Here is a 21230-nt window from a genome sequence, read left to right on the forward strand (position 1 = left end):
CAACAAGTCAAGTGGACGGTTGAGGTGTGTGTTCCCTAATCCTCCTCTTACCCACCCCGCAACAGCCACCTCCTACCAATCCAGGAATGCTCCTGGCGTGAGGGGAAGGGGGAAGAAAAAGACACGAGAGAGAGGAGGGGGGCTAATGGCTAGCTTTAAGAGAAGGTATCTGGGACTTTTCCATAGCCTCCAATGGGTTGGGGAAGGACACTGAGGAGTCCCCCAACCTTTCTTTAAGAAATTATCCATTCTGGACAACGAGGGAAGGGGCTGTGCCAGCGGGTCAGGGCATGACTGATCCCTGTGGCTTTGGGCAATGTGACGTAACCTACCGTGTCTCCCACAGAATCAACTCCCACTCCCACTGCCCAACCCAGAGGCCTTCCTCAGGCTTATGCTGAGAAGCTGGTTGCAAAGCCCCAGAGGGAACAGTTACTGACTCCTAGGGACTTTAGGCACAGCCCAAGGTGCCCAGGTGGAGAGCATCCACAAGTTCAGAGGTATGGAAACTGAGGCAGAACTCTCTCCTCTGAGTCCCAGCAGGCAGGTTCCAGAGAAATCATTGATCCCGCCCCACTCCTTCTCTTGGGCCCCTGGTGAGGTAGACAGGAGGCTGTCTAGTGTGCTGTGCTTCCTCCGGGAGCTTCAGGGGCCACCTTGCATGGTTATCTGTGTGAACTGTGTAGTGCCTACCCTGTGTGTCCTTACAGGAAAGGCTCTCCTTTGGCCTGGTGGGTAAGACAGTAGACCTAGAAGCCTTCTCCTCATTCCAGGAGACACTGACCTCCACTGCTGCCAGGGGTCTATTTGATTACCTCCCTCTGCTGCATTTCCTCTTTCTCTTTGGGGGCCCTCTCCCATACCACCCTGTATGAATGGGGGATAAGGTAGAAGGTGGAATGGACAAGTCCTCTCTGTCTGGCCCAGTACAGAGCAGCAGCCCAGGACAGCAGTTAAAAGTTGGAGTGGTCAGAGCCCCGAGAGTAACTCACCTGCTGAGAAGGATTAGTTATCAGCTCCTAGGCGGCAGCCACAGCCAACAGAGAATTAAACATGCACAACATTAGCCAAGACATTTGGGGACCCAGAAATAGCATGACAGACAGGGGGATCCCTCAGCATCTACACTGTCCACTTTGTCCCAGTGAGACCCATGGTTGGAGACAGGCACCCGTAAGCGGCACCAGGCAGGAGCTGCTTCTAGCAGACACGCACTCACGGAGAAGCCAAACGAAGCGGAGATCAGGCAGCTCCTCCCATCTGCCCGGTGGGACCACCACTCCCCAGTCAGGGCAGACCAAAGCCCTGAGTTCTCCCAGCCCAGGCTTTGCTGCCTGTTCTTCCTTTTCCTCTGCTGAAAATGTGCAGAGAGGGTAGAGGACATTCCTCCATCCTGGGATGAGTTCACCTTTCTAAATAGGGGAGGAGTCACAAATGAACTCTATCTGGAAGCTCCAGAAAGTTGTGTTTATTGAGGCAGAAGAAAGCAAGTGTCCTTGAATTTGCTCATTGTCCCTCATCTGTCCTTTGATGTACAATGGGAACTGAAGAGGCACAGCCCACACCTCTGTTCTCCCTGACACCGATGGAGTGGAAGCTACCAACTCAAAACCCGCATGGGGCATAGAGAAGACCATGACTCCCAGGACCTCCCCCGCCCCACAACCAGCTGTGAGAGGAGGAAACAAGGTTCATACGGCCTCCGGGATCTCTCCAGTCCTGCTGCTGGGATTTCAGTCCCAGAGACTGGATGGCCCACTGAGTGAGGGGAGGCAGGTGATTGCACTGTGTGGGCTCAGCGAGGTGAGAGGGACAGGACAGGAGGCCTTTCAGTCTTAAATCTTCTCAACTCACCAAGCTGGGATGCCCCAGACCCAGTTTGTCCAAAACCCATAACCTTTCCTGACTGGCCCCATCCCAGCCTCACTTCAGGGCCCTGGAGCATGGGTAGGCTGGGCCAGAGCCCTGTCCTGCAGAAAGACTCTCAAACGAGGAGGTGGCCTGCGATCACCAAGCCTGGTACGCTTGCCATACACTCCTCTGTCCTCAGCCCCACTTGTGGAGAATTGGCTCCCAGGAGCCAGTGCTCATAAGAGTTCCTTCCAGCTCCAGCAGCCTTAGCTGCCAGCCTGACATGGGCATGGGGTTAAAAATGTCTCCTGGAATTAGGAGTAGAGAATCTGATGCTGTGGGCACCCACATTTAAACAAACAATCATCTGGCCAGAGCCCTAGGAGCGGCTGCATGTGTCCTCGGTCATCCACAGATCGGGGCTGGGCAGAAAGTGAGCTAGGGCACCCTCTCCAGCTCAGTGGGGAGCCAGGCCACAACAGCCAGCCATTGCCAGGACCCACTCATTGGCACCGGGGAAACCCTCGAGACTGAGGTCCTAGGCTAAGTAGAGAAAACAAGGAAGATAGTAGCCCAGCCCCAAGAGGGATCAGTCCCTCTGGGGCGGGGCCAGAGAGAAAGCAATTCCCTGAGGCTTCTAAGCTGGTCACTCTCTAAATTGACTTAGAGGGAAGGCCCCCCGCTGTGCCTAGTTACCATGCGGATTCCTGGGCCCCAGCTCATCTCCTGAATCACATTCATTTGAGGGTGAGGTCTGAGAAGCAACCCTTTTGGCAGTCCCCACAGGTACTCGGCACAGTTTGAGATTCCCACCTCAGGAACGCCCTGCGTTCTGGCAGCAACTCACCCCATACTTTCTCTGTGAGTGGAGGACCAGACTTGCTGGCAGCCACCTGTACAGAGAGCCTTGAGAGCAATATCCAAGGCCTCCCCAAGCCCAGCCCCAGACCCCTGAGTGACGTGGAGCAGCACCTTCTGCCTTCCTTGCAAGGCAACATCCCCTGCTCGGTCTCATAGAGGTGTTAACAGACAGAATGTGGTGGAAAAGTGGTTTGAGAAGTGATTATGCCTTCTAAGCCTAGTCCCTGAATCCTGGGCCAGAAAGAGCAAGGGTTCACAGTGGTCAGGCCTTGTGACTCTACCTCCGATGCTCCAGGATGGAAGAGAGAAATGGACAAAACACCGTTTCAATACTTGGTGTATAAATATGAACCATAATACAAGGATGTTTCCCCCTATAGCCTGTGCACCTCTACTTCATACCTACATCCTCGGCAAGAATAAAATCATCACCTCATAAAGAATAAAATCATTCAGTATACATGAGAGGAAGGAAGGGAAGGAGGAAGGGAAGGAAGGCAAGGCAAGGCAAGGCAGGCAGAAAGAAAACAAGCTGAGGTTTGGCTTCAAGGGTATGGTATATGGAAGTTAAAACCCAAGAGGCCAGAGGGTGTAGGCTCTTACCTGGTGCCTTTGATAGGCTGAAAACATCTTTTCAAAATCCTCTAGGTCCAGAATCCGAAATACCTGCATGTCATCAATCTCATTCCATACGGTGCCAGGGACACGCTCCTAAGATTCAGGGTAGGGAGAAGACCCCACGGTTGGCCCAACTCCGTCATGGAGATGCCCCATGCCTCCCTAACCGCACTTATCTCCCAACTGCACATACTACAACGACCAGGACTTCAGACCTTCAGAAGGGAGTCGGTTGCTCCCCTCAACTTCCAACTTTCTTGAATACTCTGCTCCAGGGTAGAGGCCAGAGACAACCCCCTTCTCCCTTGTGCATGGAGCCACATGTAAGCATGTTCTAGAAATCACTGGGGGTGCTGGGGGGATGGGTAGGCAGTAGGAAAGGGGGTGCACTTCACTTTTTCCAAAAGCAAAGTCAGAAGCTGCGCTCTCAGGGTACTTCACACAGGCCCACTCCCCCTAAAGGGCAGGGTGCCTGGGAGTCACTCCTGTCCTTGGCTGCCATCATTGGAAGATTAAAGCCATACGTATTTGTGATCCTCAAAGCTGCAGCACTGACTGTATTTATGTATCTCAGATGGTTGTTTTCTTTCCCAAGGGTCTTCTTCCCACTTTCCCAGATTCTCAAAGTGGACAAATACCAAAGTTTGGGACCTGGCACCTGTAGTGACACTGCTGAGACCAGCAAGACTCTGCTACAATTTCCCTTTGGGCAGACCCAGGGAGGGTGTTACTATCCTTTACAACAGGGTTTTACATTCCAAGATCTCTCCATTTAGGCCTTACCCCATCCCTGTGTAGGACCTTTGCACTAGGGTCTGGAAAGGAGCTGTTAGCCAAGCCAAAAGAAAAAAGAAAAAAAAAACCCTGGAAGTCTCGTAGCACCCTGCTGATGGCCCAGAGCACAGCCAGCCAAGCTCCTGACAGGGCGTTCCAACCCTCCCCTCCCAGGAATCCCCACCTCATCTAGAGCTTTGCTGTCCTTCAGCACAGAAGCTCTCTGCCTTCCTCTACCTAGAGCACAGCGGGGAACCTCGTTTAATGCCTCCTCTTCCTCTTTCTCCCTACAACTCCCCCTCAGAAAGACTTGGAGAGAGAAACATACCTTTCACTCACTGTTATTTTCTTAAACTCTGGAAAGGGGAGGCTAGGCCAGAGTCAGGGGGTGGGGGCATTCCTGTGGCCTTCTGAAGGCCAGGGACCCTCTCGTGGAATGCGGCTGGGAAGCTTGGAGCAGCAAGGGATACAGGCAGCTGGCCAACCCCAACACAGATGCATTCTTTTCATGGCAGAAACAACCGCTGTGTATGAGTGTGTATGTGTGTGAGCGTGTGTGTGCTCACAGAAGCACGCGTGGGGTAGGGGAAGGGACTACGAGAGGAGTCGGGCTTCTGGAAAGGGGTGTGTGGGAGGCAAAGAGAAGATGAGAAGGGAATGGAATCAGGGAAGGCAGAGACAGAGCCGGCTGAAGCAGCGTGCAGCCGGAGTCTAATCTGCAGGGAGGCCTCCCTCTGCAGCTAGGACCAGGGTGGAGGTAGGGGAGAGAGAAGCCTGCAAGAGTAAAGCTTCCTATCCTTCTCTATTCTTGGTGAGGCTGGGGTAAGAAGAAACAGGCTGGAGAGAGAAAGCTGGCTGTTCCACACTGGGAAGAATTTCCCGTGAGACAGCCGACTAAGCTCAGGCGCTCTCTCTCTCTCTCTCTCTCTCTCTCACTTCTTCCCAAACACTGCCCAGCCCACCCCCAGCTTCTAGCATCTGCCAGAAGGACTTGAGGCTCTTCGAGGAGGTATAACTGAGGTCCGGAACCAGAAAGCGGTAAGTCTGTTCCTAACATTCCCTACATGTTGACACTCACCACGTTGCCCTGATATGCCCACCTTGCATAATTCTCGAATTTAATTTTCTCACCACTCTGGCCAAGAGCCCATCTTCTCTAGTCTAGACTCCTGGGACTTCTGCCCGCTGGAGATATCCTTCACATGCCAGGGAAAGCTTTCTCAAAAGTATGTTTCGTTATGTTTCCCCCGTGGTGCACTGCCTTTGGGGTCAGGCAGGCCTAGCCTGCTGACACTCCCGGCCCTGCCATTTTGTGGGACTGTGGGAAGATGGAGGGATGAGATTTTTCTCCCATGTCACATAAAAGGAAACTGAGTCTCCATCATGTTTTTTTACCTCACCAAGTTGATGTGAGAATTAAGTGAGATAACATACTTCCAACATACCTGGTAGGGCCACTAATAATAACCTATTTTATGAAGACTTTCTATATGCCAGTCACTGTTCCAAGTACTTTGTATGTAGGAAGTCAATTAATCCTCACAGCAATCTCTTTTTTTTTTCAAGCCGGAGTGTTGCTCTGTTGCCCAGGCTGGAGTGCAGCATGTAGCAGCGCAATCTTGGCTCACTACAACCTCCGCCCCCCAGGTTTAATTATCCTGCCTCAGCCTCCAGAGGAGCTGGGATTACAGGCATGCGCCACCACACCTGGCTAATTTTTGTATTTTTAGTAGAGACGGGGTTTCACCATGTTGGCCAGGCTGGTTTCAAACTCCTGACCTTGTGATCTGCCCGCCTTGGCCTCCCCAAATGCTGGGATTACAGGTGTGAGCCACTGCATGGCTGCAATCTCTTGAGATGGACATTATTATTGCCCCATTTACAGATCAGGAACCTGAAGTTCAAATGATTCCATAACCTGCCCCTGTCACACAATTAAAAGCTTGGGATTGGGGTGATAAGTTCTCAAAATGTTATTTAGAAGCCTTTCACCTTTCCCTACTTCTCCAAATGTCCCCCACTGTCTATTCCAACAAACCCACACTCTCCAGTATAGAAATGAAACTCTGGCCTGCTCTGGCCCCCTGGGGAATCTGTGCAGACTTCACTGTTACTGGACCCAGAGAAACTCCTGAGCACACAGCTTCATATGATGAAAATGTTGCAAAAATATTACTTGCTTTGGCTGTCCTTCCTTCATCATTGATGTGCATGATAACTTTTTATTACATCTTTAAAATCTTACATTATAAATTGTGACAATAGGAGACAAAACGTTATTTCTCTTTTTACCACAATACAAAATGTTATTTTCTGATGGTGAACAATGAACCTTTCTGCACAGCCTGCAGCCTTTGGTTCTGAAGAGCAGTTGGCCTACTCATGTGCAGTTTGTCTTTCTGGCTCACCTCATGGCCACAGAGCACCCACAGGGTACAACTGTGCAGTGCACCTGTCACCAACCTCAACAATCTTGCTTTGAATGCTGCTAACAGGTGGCTCTAAAGCTTAAGTAACTCAGATTGGAGATGTTATCAGAGGCCCAGGAAACTACAAATGGGCTGTGTTCACACTTCATCTTTCCACCTAGATTATAAAGCCAGAGGCAGAGGGAATTTTCGAGATCATCTCACACATGAGCAAACTGAGTGATTTACAGAGGTTGTACGGCTAAAGCCACACCTGGTTTGGTTAGAGCCTCACCCTTAACTCATCCCAGGCTCTCTAGGTGTCTCTTTGAACACGCTTCCTAATTTGGCAGATCCTAAGCTCTGAGAGGACAATGGCATTTTCTTACTATTCATCTACCTGGTCTGCCATTAGGAGAAGAGCCCTAATAGATAGCTGACCACCTACTTAGCAATCTTGCATCTCTTGACTCTGCATTTGAGCTCACTGAAGCTCAGACACAATGGTACAGTTATGAGTTCACCAAGAGCTAGTCCAACAGGCCCATAGGATAAAGTCAGTGTGGAATCCATTCATCCCAGCTTCAAATCCCAGTGAGCCAGCCTAACTGAAACCAGTTACCATGCAGGTGTTTACCTCAAGGACAAAGCTCCTAGTCCTCCTAATAGGACTGCCATTGTGCAGAACCAGAGGCAGGGCTTGGTCCAGGCTGGAACTGGCCTTCGATTGCTAGAGGTCTAATGCAACCAAGGGCATCTCTACTCTATGCTCATGCGAGTCCCACAGAGGAATCGACCCCCACCTGTGGTTCTGGGATTGGTGCTTAGTAGTGGATAATACTCATTAGGGTCTCTCACTGCTGGTCCAGACATGAGGCTAGTGTGTGCAGCTTCCCCCAGGAAGATATCAAAATGGATATGTCTTGCCATCAAACTCTTTAGTCCTTTGTATACATTGCCCTGATCTTTACCAAAACCTAGATGCTGGCCCAAGCTCTTTGCTTATTTTTCCATTCTTTCCTTCAAATGGACCCTGTCCTTGAATTCTACTCAGTGTTTGTCTTGCCTGTGACTCCATTAACCCTGGGCAAACACAAATTCCATTTGTAGACGACTTTGTCAACGTAAGCATTGCCCCATGCCAAGCGTCTCTCCCAGGGTAGGTGTTCTCCCCATGGACCATGAGCTGCCTGGCACAGCAAACCCACTTTTTACATCCACATGACTGCCCTTACCCACCACCAAAGGAAAGACCTGGAGTGGAGATCTGCAAACAAGGGGCAGGCGGTCCCTGAGGCTGACTGCCCTACTGTAGAAGAATGGGCCCGCCAGCCCCTTCCCAGATGCTCACCTCATTCAGCTTCACCCAGTTGAAGGACTTCAGCGGGTGGGAAGGCTGGGGAACACGCTTTTTCCTGAGTGGGACGTCACTGCTGGGGTAGGGGTCCTGAGGGAGGGGCAGGCCCATGCCGAGGCAAGGTGGGGCACCTGGGGGAGTCGGGGGTCCCCCGGGAGGAAGGGGTGGTGGTGGCGGAGGGGGACAACAGGCGAAGGGCAGAGGAGGAGGGGGTGGAGGCAGGTCATTGGTTGTCATTGAGGAAGACAAGGTGAGTGGGCCCCCAGGGGGTGGTGGGGAAGATACAGGGCCTGTCTGTGAGGAAACAGAAAAATTGCAAGGACAAAGCCATTAGCACCAATGCCATTCGGGTCTCCCACCTTGATTCCTCTCCTTACTCCTAGTCTCCTTCTATACTAGACCCCAAATCCTACCCTTACCTTCTACACGCATTTGGCCCCATTTTCTCTCTCTGCATCCAAACATCTAACACACACACACACACAACACCATCCCCACAGACAGACACACAAGTCACACACACAGGCAGTGGACAATCAGAGTCATAGCCATCACAATGCAATTGCAGGATTGATTTTTGCAGTTGTGTAGGTTACTGACTGTACAAGGTCTCCAACTGAGAGACGGAAGTGGATCCAATTCCAGCTGCACTCTGCTGTCCAACGTGTGCTTCCTGGGACAGTGTCACCCGAGGAAGGGACATTATTTTTCTAACTAACACAAAGGTGCCACCTGTACAGCCTCGAGGGTCTCTTCTATCCTGGCCCAAGGTCTCCATCTCTACTTCTCCCTCATGCTGGGCCTTTCCCACACCTGCTCTGGCCACCCTGTCCTGAAGCCCAGGGTCTTGGCTCAACTATGTAAAGGGGGAGATGTTTGCGTACTGAGAGTTCGCTGAGCTGGGCTACCAGCTCTGCCACTTGTCCCCGAGCCTGGCGCAGCTCCTGGGACTCCCGGGCCAGCTTGTCCTTCATTTTGTTCAGCGTCCGCATCATCTCTTCCTTCTCCAACGTCTTTGTCTCGCATTCCCGCTCCTTCCTCTCCAGACGGCTCATGAGCTCCATATGTTCTGGAATGGGGGTGGGACAGGAGAGGAAACAGGAGAGAATGTGAGTAATGTGGCCCCTTCCCTGGAAGGACATGGAGTTATGGGCTGGGCAGGGGAAGGGCATGTGGAGTGGACAGCAGGCTTAGGCAGAACCCCTCACCTTTCCGGAACTTCTCTGCCTGGTCTCGCCACTGTTTCACTTCGTTCTCGTTGAGGAGCCTGGCAGGGCATAGAGGGAAGGGGCAATGTGATTGTTGACCATTGACTCACAGCTTCCCAGGAGACACCATCTCTCTACCCTCCAGGTGGGGACCCTGGTCTCCAATCTGTCCAGCCACATCAAGGGGGCTAGGATTTAGACTTCCCGGGTGTCTCTCCAGGTCCCCTGCCCCGTTCACATTATGTGTCTGTGGAGACCGTGAGAGAAAAGCCCTTTAGATACCTTATAACCTGGCCCCTTTGTGATACAGCTGGAGCTACTGAGGCTCAGAGAACAGGGGTAGATTAATTAATGGTAGAACTAGGACTGAACCTCAGGCTCCCAAGAGTTGTATCATGACTTGCACCTCCTTGTAAAAATAGGTTTACCTTTAAAAGAGATCAAAATATTGGCCCTACCACGGTCCAGGTTTCCAAAGACCAATGTGTAAGAGCAAGAGACATCAGCCACACCAGCAATACAGACTGAGTGTGTTCAGGGTGACACAGATGACAGCCTTGTTCATGCCAAGCTCTTGAAACTGTTCAAATTTAGCTTTTACCTTGACACCAAGGCCTAACAGAGGTGAAATCCCAAAGCGAGAGCCCAAGAATCGTTTCCTTTACAAATCTGAGAATGTGGAAGAGTTAGACCCATGACGTTTAGACCCAGGACACAGAGAACAGAGTATGGAGAGGGAGATATTTGGTGAAGATATTTCTTTGAAGAGGGCCACTGCTATTATCCCCAAGATGCTACCTCCTTCATCACCATCCAGGGAAGGGGTTTCTTTGGGCGCTCTCCTAGAGTTCTGATTCATGTTCCCTGAAGTTGGGAGGGAAGCAGGGTAGACTGGGGCCCTACTTGGAGCCAAGCAAAGCCCTGGGAGCAAAAGAAAGAGAACATTGCTGTGCGGGGCCCTGCCAGCACTCCTAGAGTTTGTTGGCACAAGAGATTGCATGAGGGTTGCCCATGGGTCAGATGTAAGCCTCGTGGAGGAACTGGGGTGCAGTTATTACAGTCCCGTGCAAGGGGAGCTGTTTCCACCTGAGCGAAAAGTGGGAACATCTACACCATAAGTCTACAGGCACTGGACTGCCAGGGAACCAGGGGCTGACGGAAGGGCTGGAAGCAGCCAGCCAGCTGGAACAAAAATCCGGCATGGCCAGCGAGCTAGGTTTTGTAGTGAGAGGCACCCAGCAAGGAACTCCTAAAGATTCCAGGAACACACTGATGTCTTTAACCATATGCCAAGGTGAGAGAGCAGGGAGCCTGTTTACTAAATTACCTTAGCAAGTAAGACCTTTTCCCTTTTTCCTTCCTGTTCCCCAGGCTGCCTCTTCAGAGGGTCAGACGGGTTAATAGAAAGGAGGAGTGGGAGATAGAAGGGGTTACAGGGTAAACAGAACAGAAAAGGCAAATATCACACACAGACATATGTGTACACATATGCACATACACATGCATACATACACACCCATTCCAGTTTCCTGGCCCTAGCTGGTGGAGGAGAAAGATTTAAGGCTAAATCATATCTAGAATGTCATGATTTTTGTCGTCCTAGTCGTATATTTCAGACTGTGTTGCACTTGAAAGTGATCTTAGGACTTCTGTTACCCAAGAAGGGGTAAAAACTTCATTGGACCTGAGGAGTTTTTAATCCTCTAGCAGTGGAAAAGATTGCCTACTAAATAGCGTAATGAATTAGTAGGAAATAAAACTAAAGTTACCTTTTGATCACTTTCCCAGTTGCACTTGTCCAACATACCAATTAGGATTTTAACTACATCAACATCTGACTATGCAAATGAAAACAGTAGCAAGAATAGCTGGAAAATAATTGTCTACTTGGCTTTGGAATGCAACATAATGAATCGAGAGCCAATTTATCTCCTTTAAGGGCAAGTGCCTCAAACTCATACTGAAAGTTAAGTAAAAGCTTAAAATTAAAAATTAGTATGTTAATGTAAGGCCTTCTTATTAACTGATGTAAATTTAAATTTGTTTCTCTGTGTTTCTCTATCCAAGGTCAATAAACTATGGTAAACCAGAAGGCCTTAGGCTCTGACAACCTTATCCAGCAACCTCATGATTGAATGGTCAGGTTCTACACATCAGTGGTCAGCAAACTTTCTACAAAGGGCCAGAGTAAATATTTTAGGTTTTACACACCATGCACAGTCTCTGTCACTTATACTTGTGTTTAATGTTTAAAATGTAAAAATTATTATTAGTTCACGGGCCATACACAAATAAGCTGGAGGACTGGAGTCAGCCCATGCACAATAGTTTGCTGACCCTCGTTCTATGTTAATGTGTTTAAATTCCCCATCTATCCAACCCATGCAGTGGATCGTCGAGAGTCGAGAACATGCCCAATACACCTGTGCTGGCTGTCCAAGAGAATAATCACTAGCCACGTGTCATGTGGCTATTGAAATTTAAATGAAACAACCTTTAAAGTCAGTTCCTTGGTCATACTAGCCATGTGTCAAGTACTCCATAGCCACATTGAACAGTAACAAAATGGCACTTTTTTCATTAGCTTAGAGAGTTCTGTTGGACAGTGCTGCCCCAGACTCATTTGGGGATGACTAGGTTGTGAAAGGGAGCTGAGGTTTCGCTGGTGAGACCAGAGAGAGATGAGGAAGGTGGAGGAAGACAGGGCAAAGGCTGGCCACTGCTCACATGTTGACGATGTTCTTGACATTGAAGTTCTCCAAGGGAGCCAGGTCAGGGTCCACACCCCGCTCATCCTGGAGGACAATCTGCTGGAGGATGCGGTCCAGGAGCTGCCACTGCTGGAAGTAGCCACCGTTCCGTTTGTCTGAGGGATGACAGGTATCATATCTTTCCTGAGCCCTGGAGTCCCCTAGGGCCCATCCTAGAGTCACTGCCTGGGCTCTGGCTGGTGAGGCATGCCCTTCTCCACCCATGGTAAGCTCCCAGTCTAGAGGAAGAGGCAATGCCATTGCTGATAATGGCAACTCACTGATTCAGTCATCTCTTGATTATCAGCAACTAGACTTCTACGGATGTGTCAGCGACCTCCCCAATATACTTCTCTACTCGCTGAAATACTTTCTGGCTGCCTTTCTTCCTTGTTTGGACCCTAAGCATACTATGCCCAGGAAATGCAGATTGCTTTTTACATTATCTATAAAAACCACCTGCTCCACAATATTACATGCTGAATAATGAAGTCTCCAGGGAAGTTTTTAAAAAAAAAGATTTTAGTATTATCTACACTATTACTCTACAGAGAAAGATGAAGGGAAACTGATTACAGGTGTGCACTGAGAGCCAAAATGAGTTAGAGAAGTGCTTAATGGAATTCAAGAAGATTTCTTGTGGAAGTGACCTTGAACTATGAAGGTAAAGGCAGAGTGTGTTGTGTGTGATCTCACAGACTCTCACTCTCATCCCCTCTAATGATAGTCATCTGGCTGGACATGGACTTCCTTTTTATGTAATAACCAAAAACTCTCTTTCCTTGGTCCTTAATCCCTAGCACTTTATCTCTATTGACCATCATAAAAATCCAACAAGTTCAATCCTGACATCAAAGCAAACCACAATGCCTACAAGGTAGAATACTGAGTCTGCAAAGTCCCGTTTTGGGGCAGAGTAGAAGAACCCATTCACATTGCCCATGGAACAGGAAACAGAGGAATCCCTGGGAGCACAAGAAGTCAGGTTTCCCAGAGATGTATATATCCTCCATGAAGACCTTCTGCAATGAGCTTTGGAGAACTGATAGCTTCTTAATTCAGGTCACTGCGTCTATCCTGTCCACCAGTCTACTGACACATGCATCGCAAAGTGGTATCATTTACCGTCTACCTTTCACCCAGCAAAATCGTGTAAAGCCAGGTCACTAGCTCACAGAGGCAGAACATGTTTTATCTCAACCCTTGACCCCACAGAAACCAAAATTCTTTCTCTATGTAAATATCTCGCTGAGCCTCAGGTTCATTCACTATTCAAATGGACATAATGTGTATTCCTTAGGTCTTTCTAAGGTTCAGAGACGATGTGCTAAAGGACCTCACATCATGCCTGGCCCAGAGTTGGCACACAATAAGTCACAGTTGCCATCACTGTCACTATGATTGCTGACACCACCAACATCAACCATTATGGTGGGCCACACGTGTTTTCAAAATATTCTCTTTGTGAAGAGCTTAAGTACCAAGGGGTACCGTTAAAGCTCATTTCAAATTGCATTCTGGAGTGGCTATTAGCAATTATGTACAATTTATTCAATCACTGTGCACACCTGGATCTTAAGAACTTAGCCATCTGCTCCCGTAGATGCTGACATTTGGTATTTGTAGGCAGAAGCAGGGGCAAGAGTGTAAGAGGGGAAGCCAACAAGGACGAGATAAAGGAGTTGATAAAACCTTAAGAAAAAACCAACCATGTTCATTCCACATCTGTGCTACTCCCCCAAGCACAAAACTTTTTGGAACTCCCCAACATGACTGATCTCTCCCCCATCATGAGCTGAACGCTGAGCTATTTAATTTTGCAATGATCAAGCTACTGTTTCTGGACTAGGATGTTGGAGTTTCTCAGGGCCAAGTCCCCAGCTCCTTCCCCAGATGACAGTGGAGGACCTGGCCCCAAGGAGGGAAGGAAAAGCAGGGGCCTCCGTCATGGGGCCTGGCCTCCCAAGAGCAAGTGCACAGGGAGACATGGTCACACTCCCCAATCCAGGGAGGTCCTAAAGTCTTGTCTCAACCTGCCCCAAGTCAAGGCTCAGGCCAGTCGAGGGAAGCAGCGAGTACAGGGTACTCACAAGGCATCTGCAGGCAGTGGTGCAGCACAGAGAGCAGGCAGGGGTAGGCCTCTGTGTACTTCAGCTTCCTGTGGATCAGCTCGAACATCTGGGAAGCACTCTTGGTGTCGATGTGGACCTGGGAGAGAAGAGGGCGCAGTGATTGGGGGGTAGGCAGCAGAGGAAATCAGCAGGAGAGAGAAGACCCTGCTTCCCTCCACTACGCCCTGTCTCCTAGGAGAGGTTTTCTTCCCCTGCCTCTGGCCCAGGCTTAAAAAGAGAGAGACAAAAGGAAGAGGGAGATAGTCAATTATGTAAACTAGAGTTTCTCTGTCTCAGCACTATTGGCATCTTGGGTCAGATAATTCCTCATTGTGGGGCCTTGGGGCTGCCCTGTGCATTGTAGGTTGTGTGTCAGCACCCCAGCCTCTCCTTAGCAGATGCCAGTGGCACCCCCTCGCACAAGTCAAAATATCTCCAGATGTTGCAAATGTCCCCGGGGGAGATGAGAGCAAACTCGCCCCTGCTTGAGAACTACTGATCCAAACTCAGGGAAGGGAGCAGGGGCATAGAAGTTTCAAAGTAGCAGGTGGCATGTGGCGCAGGTCCACCACCTGGGTTCAAACCCCAGATCTACACTTTAGTTGTGCAATGACAGGCAAGCTGCTTATCCCCTCTAACCTCTGTTTCTGTATCTATAAATCCAGGGCTTTTGTGAAAATATAATGGGATGCACTCAGTGACTGTAAAGCACCACCCAAAAGTAGCTTTCTATTTGGATAGGGATTTTATAATACAATAAAGCAGAGTTGTGTGCTTTCAGGGTTGCTGAGGCTAAAATGAAAATACAATTTAGTTTACTAAGCATGATCTGGTTAGGGATGGGGAGAGGGGACTCAGGAAGTTGCTGGAAGGCAGGGGAAAGTCAGCCCAGGAAAGGTATTTGAGACTAATCACATGTAATAACTTGCTCCCTTTCCTTTGGGGGTTTCAGTCTCCTCCTAGGCTGATGCCTTCCCAGGGGAGGCTTCCACAGCCAGCATACTGCCAAGGCTCTGGAAATGGGATGTGATGGTTCATTTTAGGTGTCAACCTGATTGGATCAAGGGATACCCAGATAGCTGGTATGCTCAGAAAGCATTCTTTCTGAGTGTGTCTGTGAGGGTGTTTCTCAAAGAGACTGGCATTTGAGTCAGAGGACTGAGTAAGGAACATCCCACACCACCTCCACCACAGCACAGGGCCTGGAGAAATGGCTGTGGGGCCACCTAGAGCCCTACTACCATCCTGCCATCGCTCCATCCTGTGGGCTGCTCATCATCCAATTAGCTTAGGGTCTGGAGGAACAAAAAGGCCAATGAAAGGTGAATTTTCTGTCTCCCTCTTCTGGAGCCAGGACACCCTTCTTTTCCTGCCCTTGGACATCAGAACAGTAGGCTCTCCAGCTTTTGGACTCCAGAACTTGCTCCAGTGGCCCCTTAGGTTCTGAGGCCCCTGGCCTTAGACTGAGCCATGCTACTGGCTTCCCTGTTTCTCCATGCAATAACTCCGGCCTGTCATGGGATTTCTCAGCCTTCATAGTTGTGTGAGCCAATTCCCCTAATAAATGCTCTCTCATCTATCCATCTCTATATGTATCCTATTGGTTGTGTTTCTATGGAGAACTCTGATCACAGGACCTGGCCATGGGGGTGCCCACCAGGGAACCAGCCCACACCAGCCCTGCCACAGCACAGGGTCTAGAAAAGTGGCTCTGGGGCCACCAGGAACCCTACTGCCCTATTGCAATCGCTCCACCCTGCCGGCTCCTCACCATGTCAAACCTCCTGGCTAGCTCCAGGTCATCCTCATTCCGCACCATCTCGAAGAAGTCTAAATGTCTAGACAGAATGGGGAGGCAGAGAGATAGACGTTACAGCCAGGACACACCCTTGGTTGAGGGTTACAGCCCCTTTGAGCCCCCCACTGGCTAAATCTGAAAGCTTCATTCAAGCAAAGTGAAGGCAAAATGGGAAAGAAGCTGCTGTTTGTAGGACACCCATTGTCTGACCTTTATAAGATCCCATGACCTTCCTTCGGGGAGGCCAATCTAGGGTCCCTTCACCTTAGAATGGGCTTCTATACTTCGGCACTACTGACATTTTGGGCTTGCTTATCCTTGGTTGTGGGAGGCTGATCTGTGAGGATGTTTAGCAGCATCCCCAACCTCTACCTCCTAGATGCCAGCAGGACCCCCCAGTGTGACAACCAAGAATGTAATGTCTGCAGGCATTGCCCAGTGTCTCTCAGTTGAGGACATCAGCCCTATGTCTGTTTTCCCCAGTACTTTCATAGGGTCTCCAAGTCAGCCCTCAAAACTGATCTCTCCCTCATTTTCTATCCTCATGCACACATCCACTCATTCCACCTCAAAAGGATCCATCCTCTGTCCCTTAAAACCTAGTGTAATAAAATAGCCTAAATGAATGGAACAGAACCAGTGCGGCCTCACTGGTACCACATGGGAACATAATTGTGCCCTTGGATCAACAAGGGCTTTATAGCAAGCATTTTGGGTGGGACATTTCTTTGTTGAGCAGAAAGGTTCTGTGGGACATTTAGCATTCCTGGCCCCCAACAACCAATACCAGTACTGCCCACCACCAACCAGTTTGAAAACCAAAGAACACCCTCACATATTTCCACATGCCCCCCAGGGGGCAGTACTGCAATGGTTGAGGGCTACTGGGTTCACCTGTCTATAACATCGGAGATGAGACAAGCCGGTCAGCAAAGAGGACAGGCAAGGGCACCCCTGCCCCCCACAGAACTGATTCTGAATCTATGCTGGGTATGGCAGCTGGCCTCCAGAGGGAAGGGCAGCCTTCACAAAGGTCCCAACCATCCCCATCTGAGGCACTGTCCCCGCAGGTTTGCAATGGAGACGGTTGCTTGGACCTTACTTGTCCAGGATGGCATTTTCATGTTGCCGGAGCTTGTCAATCACAGGCTGTATCCCCAGCATCAGGAATTCATACCGTAGATGTAGGCGGAACTCCAGATTATCCTGGGGGTCACGAAGGGAGGGCCAGACTCATTGGCAGATCTCAATTTCCACAACATCCCCAGTGGAGCCCTCATCACCACCCTAGCCACAGACCCAACACACCTCCCACAGCTAACTCACCTGGAGCTGCTTCAAGTCCCAGAGCTCCAAGAAAGAACAGAGACCTTATTTCTTAGTCTAAAGCAAGCCCAGCTTCTTTTAGGTCTCCTGCCCCACTTCCTTCAAGCCCCTTGCCAGTTTTTGCCTTCAGCATCAAAGAGCAGTGTTGTACAGTGACATGGAGCACAAGCTTTGGAATCAGATAGATCTTGGATCTGGTCTTGTGACCTTGGGAAAGCTTTTAGTTTCCCCATTTGTGAAATGGTCATAACATGACTAATCTACAGGGATGACACTTGTTACAATTCCCTGATGAGGTGTGGTTACCAGCTAATCAGAGCACATGACAGCCATGAAAAGCTGGTACCAACAAAGGTGATGTTAGCACCTGAGGGGAAGATTATTCCCCCAACCGGCCTTCCCTAACCCAGGGCATAAGGACAAATTGTTTAAAAAAAAAAAAAAAAAAAAAAGTTTTCCTAGCAGAAAAAAAGGGAAAGTAAAGATCATTAAATTGCTCCCTTTGCCCCTTTTGTCCTTCAAGTTAACCTTGACCAGGGCATCTGATTGCCTTAGAATTTGGAATGTTCACCTGCTTTTCAAGTTCTTCTACTGTTGCTTTTTTTTTTTTTTCTTTGAGACAGAGTTTTGCCCTTGTCCTCTAGGCTAGAGTGCAATCATGCAATCTCGGCTCACTGCAACCTCCGCCTCCCAGGTTCAAGTGATTCTCCTGCCTCAGCCTCCCAAGTAGCTGGGATTACAGGTGACCACCACCACACTCACCTAATTTTTATATTTTTTTAGTGGAGATGGAGTTTTACCCTGTTGACCAGACTGAACTCAAACTCCTGACCTCAGGTGATCCACCTGCCTAGGCCTCTCAAAGTGCTGGGATTACAGGCATGAGCCACCACGCCCGGCCTGTTGCTATTTTTATACTTCAAGAATCCCATTCTGACCCCAAAAGTAAGGGAGACCAGAAGGCATACCTAACAGAAGGCACTAGAAGAACATGACCAGCCAACCAGAAAACAGTCCAGAAACAGCTCCCTACAAACAAGGTCCCAAACTCGCCCTCCTCCCACCAATGATTCCCCACCGCCCTGAGCCAGCATCAGCCAGCTCAGCTCTGGGTCTGTTCACAATGCATGATGCTACCTATGCAGGCAACTCCCCAGGAGCCCTCCCGGGTTTAATATCAAAAGCAATTATTGGGGAAGCAACACACTCACACACTCTACCCCAGGTCCAGAAAGTCAGGGAACAGCAAGGGCAAGGAGAAGGCACCCCACCTCTCCAGCTCCAGCATTGAGGACAGCATTGATGAAGGACATGATGGCTGTTTTCAGATTCACTTCATCCCGGTACCGGCCCAGACTTCGGTCTAACTCGTTCAGCAGGGTCTAGGTGGAAACGCAGGACACAGCAGGAGAGGGCTGAGTCCCCCCCAAGTGTGGCCTTTTTGCACCTTTACTCCTGTCGCCTTCACTACCTAGAATACCCCATCTGCTCTCTCCACCTAATCAGGTCTGTCCAATTTACTCTGGGCTGCCCCAAACCTCACCTCTGCCTAGAAGATTCCTTTGCCTCTCCTCACCTCAGTGGCAGTGCTGCCTCACTTCCTCTCCACTCAACCTTTGGGGCTTGGTCTACATGGTTGAGCAGTGCTTCAGTGCCGCTTTATCATCGTGCTCCAGCTGTTTACAGCTCATATGTATTCCCTGCCTAGCTCCTTTATGGTATGGACGCTGCTTTTATCCCTTTTCCATCTTCTGCAAAGAGTCAGGACCCAGTTTTGGGCAATAAACTATAGGGTTTGTAACATCAGTTCCCATCTCTATGGACTTACTCTGTGCCAGGCACTGTGCTAAGATACTTCATATTTACTATTCATCTCATTGACACTTTTCTGGGCAGGTCAGGGAAAGAAAAGAGAATAGCATGGCTGAAGCCCCCAGGGATGATCCCAGTGTTCCACATTAGGCATTGGCTCAAGCATAGCACCTAAAATCTCGATCTCAGCAATTGCACTCAATTCAACAATTCTTGACTGAGCCCCTATCATGAGCCAGGTGTTGAGGTTGGAGATGTAGAGCCCCCAAAATAATGCAGGCCAATATCCCAGCTTCCAGGAACCCACTGACTAGTAAGGAGGACAAGTCCATTTCCCACCCAAACTCATAACTCTTAAGGCCCTGCATGTGTTTTTATACAAGCCTTCGAAGTCCCAGTACTCTTCGCCTGTTACCTTCCAGGAGCAGGCATGCAGACCACATTACCTTCCTTTTCCCCCAGTTTCTGCTGCAAAGAATCTTCAGGCTCTCACTCACGTGTGACATCCTCCGTCCCACCCAGCTGGCATCCCGCCTCCAGCCAGGCCCCTCACCTGGAAGCGGGTTCGCTCCGCTGCGTACACCTGATAGTGCAGCATGGCCTGCAGCACCTTCTTGTGGCCACCAGGCACGAGGCACACAGCACCCAGGATCTCCAGCACAGCCACCTTGGTCTTGCTGTTCTCTGTGCGCAGGCTCTGGGCTATGGTACTAATGGCCTCAGGCTGTGCCAGCACATGTGCCCGCCCCTGGGAGTTGTTCATCAATGCTTTGATGCAGCCGATGAGCGAGGTGTGGATGCGGCTCTCACAGGTGGCATGGTCCATGCTCCGGAGAAAATTTAGCAGACAGGTCAAGCCCTCCAGCTCAATGAAGCGGGTCACAAACCTACAAATCAGAGCCATTAACAAATAAAATGTATTGTATTTGCATATGATTCTGCGTACACTTTGCAAATAGCTACCCACTTACCTGTGCACCACCATGCACCTTGTCCCACCTACAGTAGCTACTTGGCTTATTTGTAGTTTATCTAAAGCACTGAAATCCTATCATCTTCTCCAAAGACTTGTGTCTTATTTGCATTTTAAATACTGTGCTTTTGCATATCATTGTCAGTTGCATAGCTAAAATAGTATGAATGTGAAGGGGATGATCATGATAATTATCAGAGCTGTTAAACCTCAACACTCCTCTCCAGTGAGGATGGAGATTAAGAGAATTACAGTCAGATAATAAAGAGGACTTCCAGATAGGAAGGCCATCAGAGTCATCGAGTCATGGGGTTAAACCTAGGGAAGCTACATTTCAAGGGATCCTAAAGAAAATAGCAGAGTTATCTATCTTGAATGTTAGCAAAAAAATAATAATAATAATAATTAAAACCCATTTAGCTCAGGGGTTCTTAATTTGGAGTCTGTTCTGCTGAAGAATCTATGGATAGCATTCACAGATCCAAGGACTTGGGTGGGAAAAGAAAATTACATTTTTATTTTTGGTAACTTCTAATTAAAATTTAGCATTTTCCTCAATGACGAATATCGGCAATAAATGACAGCAGTAGTAAATGACAGTAGCATAATCTGTGACTCTGTCACCCCAAGAAATCACAGCTATTTTCATACCAAATTACAGTTGTACCAGGTATTTCAAAATACCATTTGCACTCCTCAGTACGTCAAAATTATGATGGTTATCAGACTCGCAGCTGGCTCTTGCTATTTAAGGTATAAAGAAGCACAATTCGTTGCTATCTCACTTTTATTATTTGTAGCTGTATTTTCATTATTTGTTCATCCTATCTTTGTATCTATTATTTAAAACATCATTCCTGAGAAGCAGTCCATAGGTTTCACCTGGGTGCCAGATGTCCATGGCATGCTCACACACACAGGTACCCTTGATTTAGTAAAATAATTAATGATCTAAGAAAACTATTATAACATTACTTATCCCAAGTGTATTTGTGTTTATGTTATTGTACAAATACGCTTAGAAAATAAAAGAATGTGCTTTCAGACTAAGTTGTTAACAATAGGTATTTTTTACTTTTTTCTGTTACATGCTTTTCTGCATTCCATAAACTTTCCACAATGACAATGTGTGACTTTTGTTATCAGAATATTATTAAGGGAAATTACAATAAGTTGGGGTAGGAGACAGACCTGGCAACTTCCCTTCAACCCCTGTATTTCCTGACTACCTCATCCTTTCCTCTCTCCCCTTCCCATTCCAGAACCCCACCACTACCAGAATGACAAGAGACAATTAGGATGCTCCCATTCTTCTTGAGGCTGTGTCTAGTCTCCTGGGGAGAGAGCTCAGCTCAGACGACATAGACACCCCCACGCAATGGA

At 48.9% G+C, this 21230-nt stretch overlaps 1 protein-coding gene and 1 long non-coding RNA gene across 28 annotated transcripts in view; one reads left to right on the plus strand and one right to left on the minus strand.

Moving 5' to 3' along the window:
- DAAM2 (dishevelled associated activator of morphogenesis 2) overlaps window positions 1-21230 on the minus strand; it is a 114167-nt gene that overhangs the window by 17265 nt on the left and 75672 nt on the right. For 17 of the 27 annotated variants that reach the window (XR_013416414.1, XM_078000025.1, XM_078000024.1 and 14 more), the window contains 10 exons: window positions 19428-19761; window positions 18334-18444; window positions 16839-16942; window positions 15710-15776; window positions 13918-14035; window positions 11805-11943; window positions 9078-9136; window positions 8754-8938; window positions 7864-8163; window positions 3316-3423 (listed from right to left, as the gene is read on the minus strand). Coding sequence is in view for 26 of the 27 variants with exons in the window: in XM_078000025.1 (XP_077856151.1) it covers window positions 3316-3423; window positions 7864-8163; window positions 8754-8938; window positions 9078-9136; window positions 11805-11943; window positions 13918-14035; window positions 15710-15776; window positions 16839-16942; window positions 18334-18444; window positions 19428-19761 (1525 nt within the window). In the remaining variant the exon portion in view is untranslated. Of the gene's footprint in view, window positions 1-992; window positions 1020-3315; window positions 3424-7863; window positions 8164-8726; window positions 8939-9077; window positions 9137-11804; window positions 11944-13917; window positions 14036-15709; window positions 15777-16838; window positions 16943-18333; window positions 18445-19427; window positions 19762-21230 lie in introns of all 27 variants that reach the window. The other 10 variants (XM_078000005.1, XM_015136291.3, XM_078000009.1 and 7 more) reach the window with 2 other exon arrangements.
- LOC144340360 (uncharacterized) lies at window positions 362-19471 on the plus strand. The gene is made up of 5 exons (XR_013416419.1): window positions 362-500; window positions 3361-3435; window positions 3536-3653; window positions 5062-5142; window positions 19337-19471. It is a non-coding gene; the product is annotated as an uncharacterized LOC144340360 (long non-coding RNA).

The sequence above is a fragment of the Macaca mulatta genome, chromosome 4 (genome assembly GCF_049350105.2).
Source record: "Macaca mulatta isolate MMU2019108-1 chromosome 4, T2T-MMU8v2.0, whole genome shotgun sequence".
NCBI lineage: Eukaryota > Metazoa > Chordata > Mammalia > Primates > Cercopithecidae > Macaca > Macaca mulatta.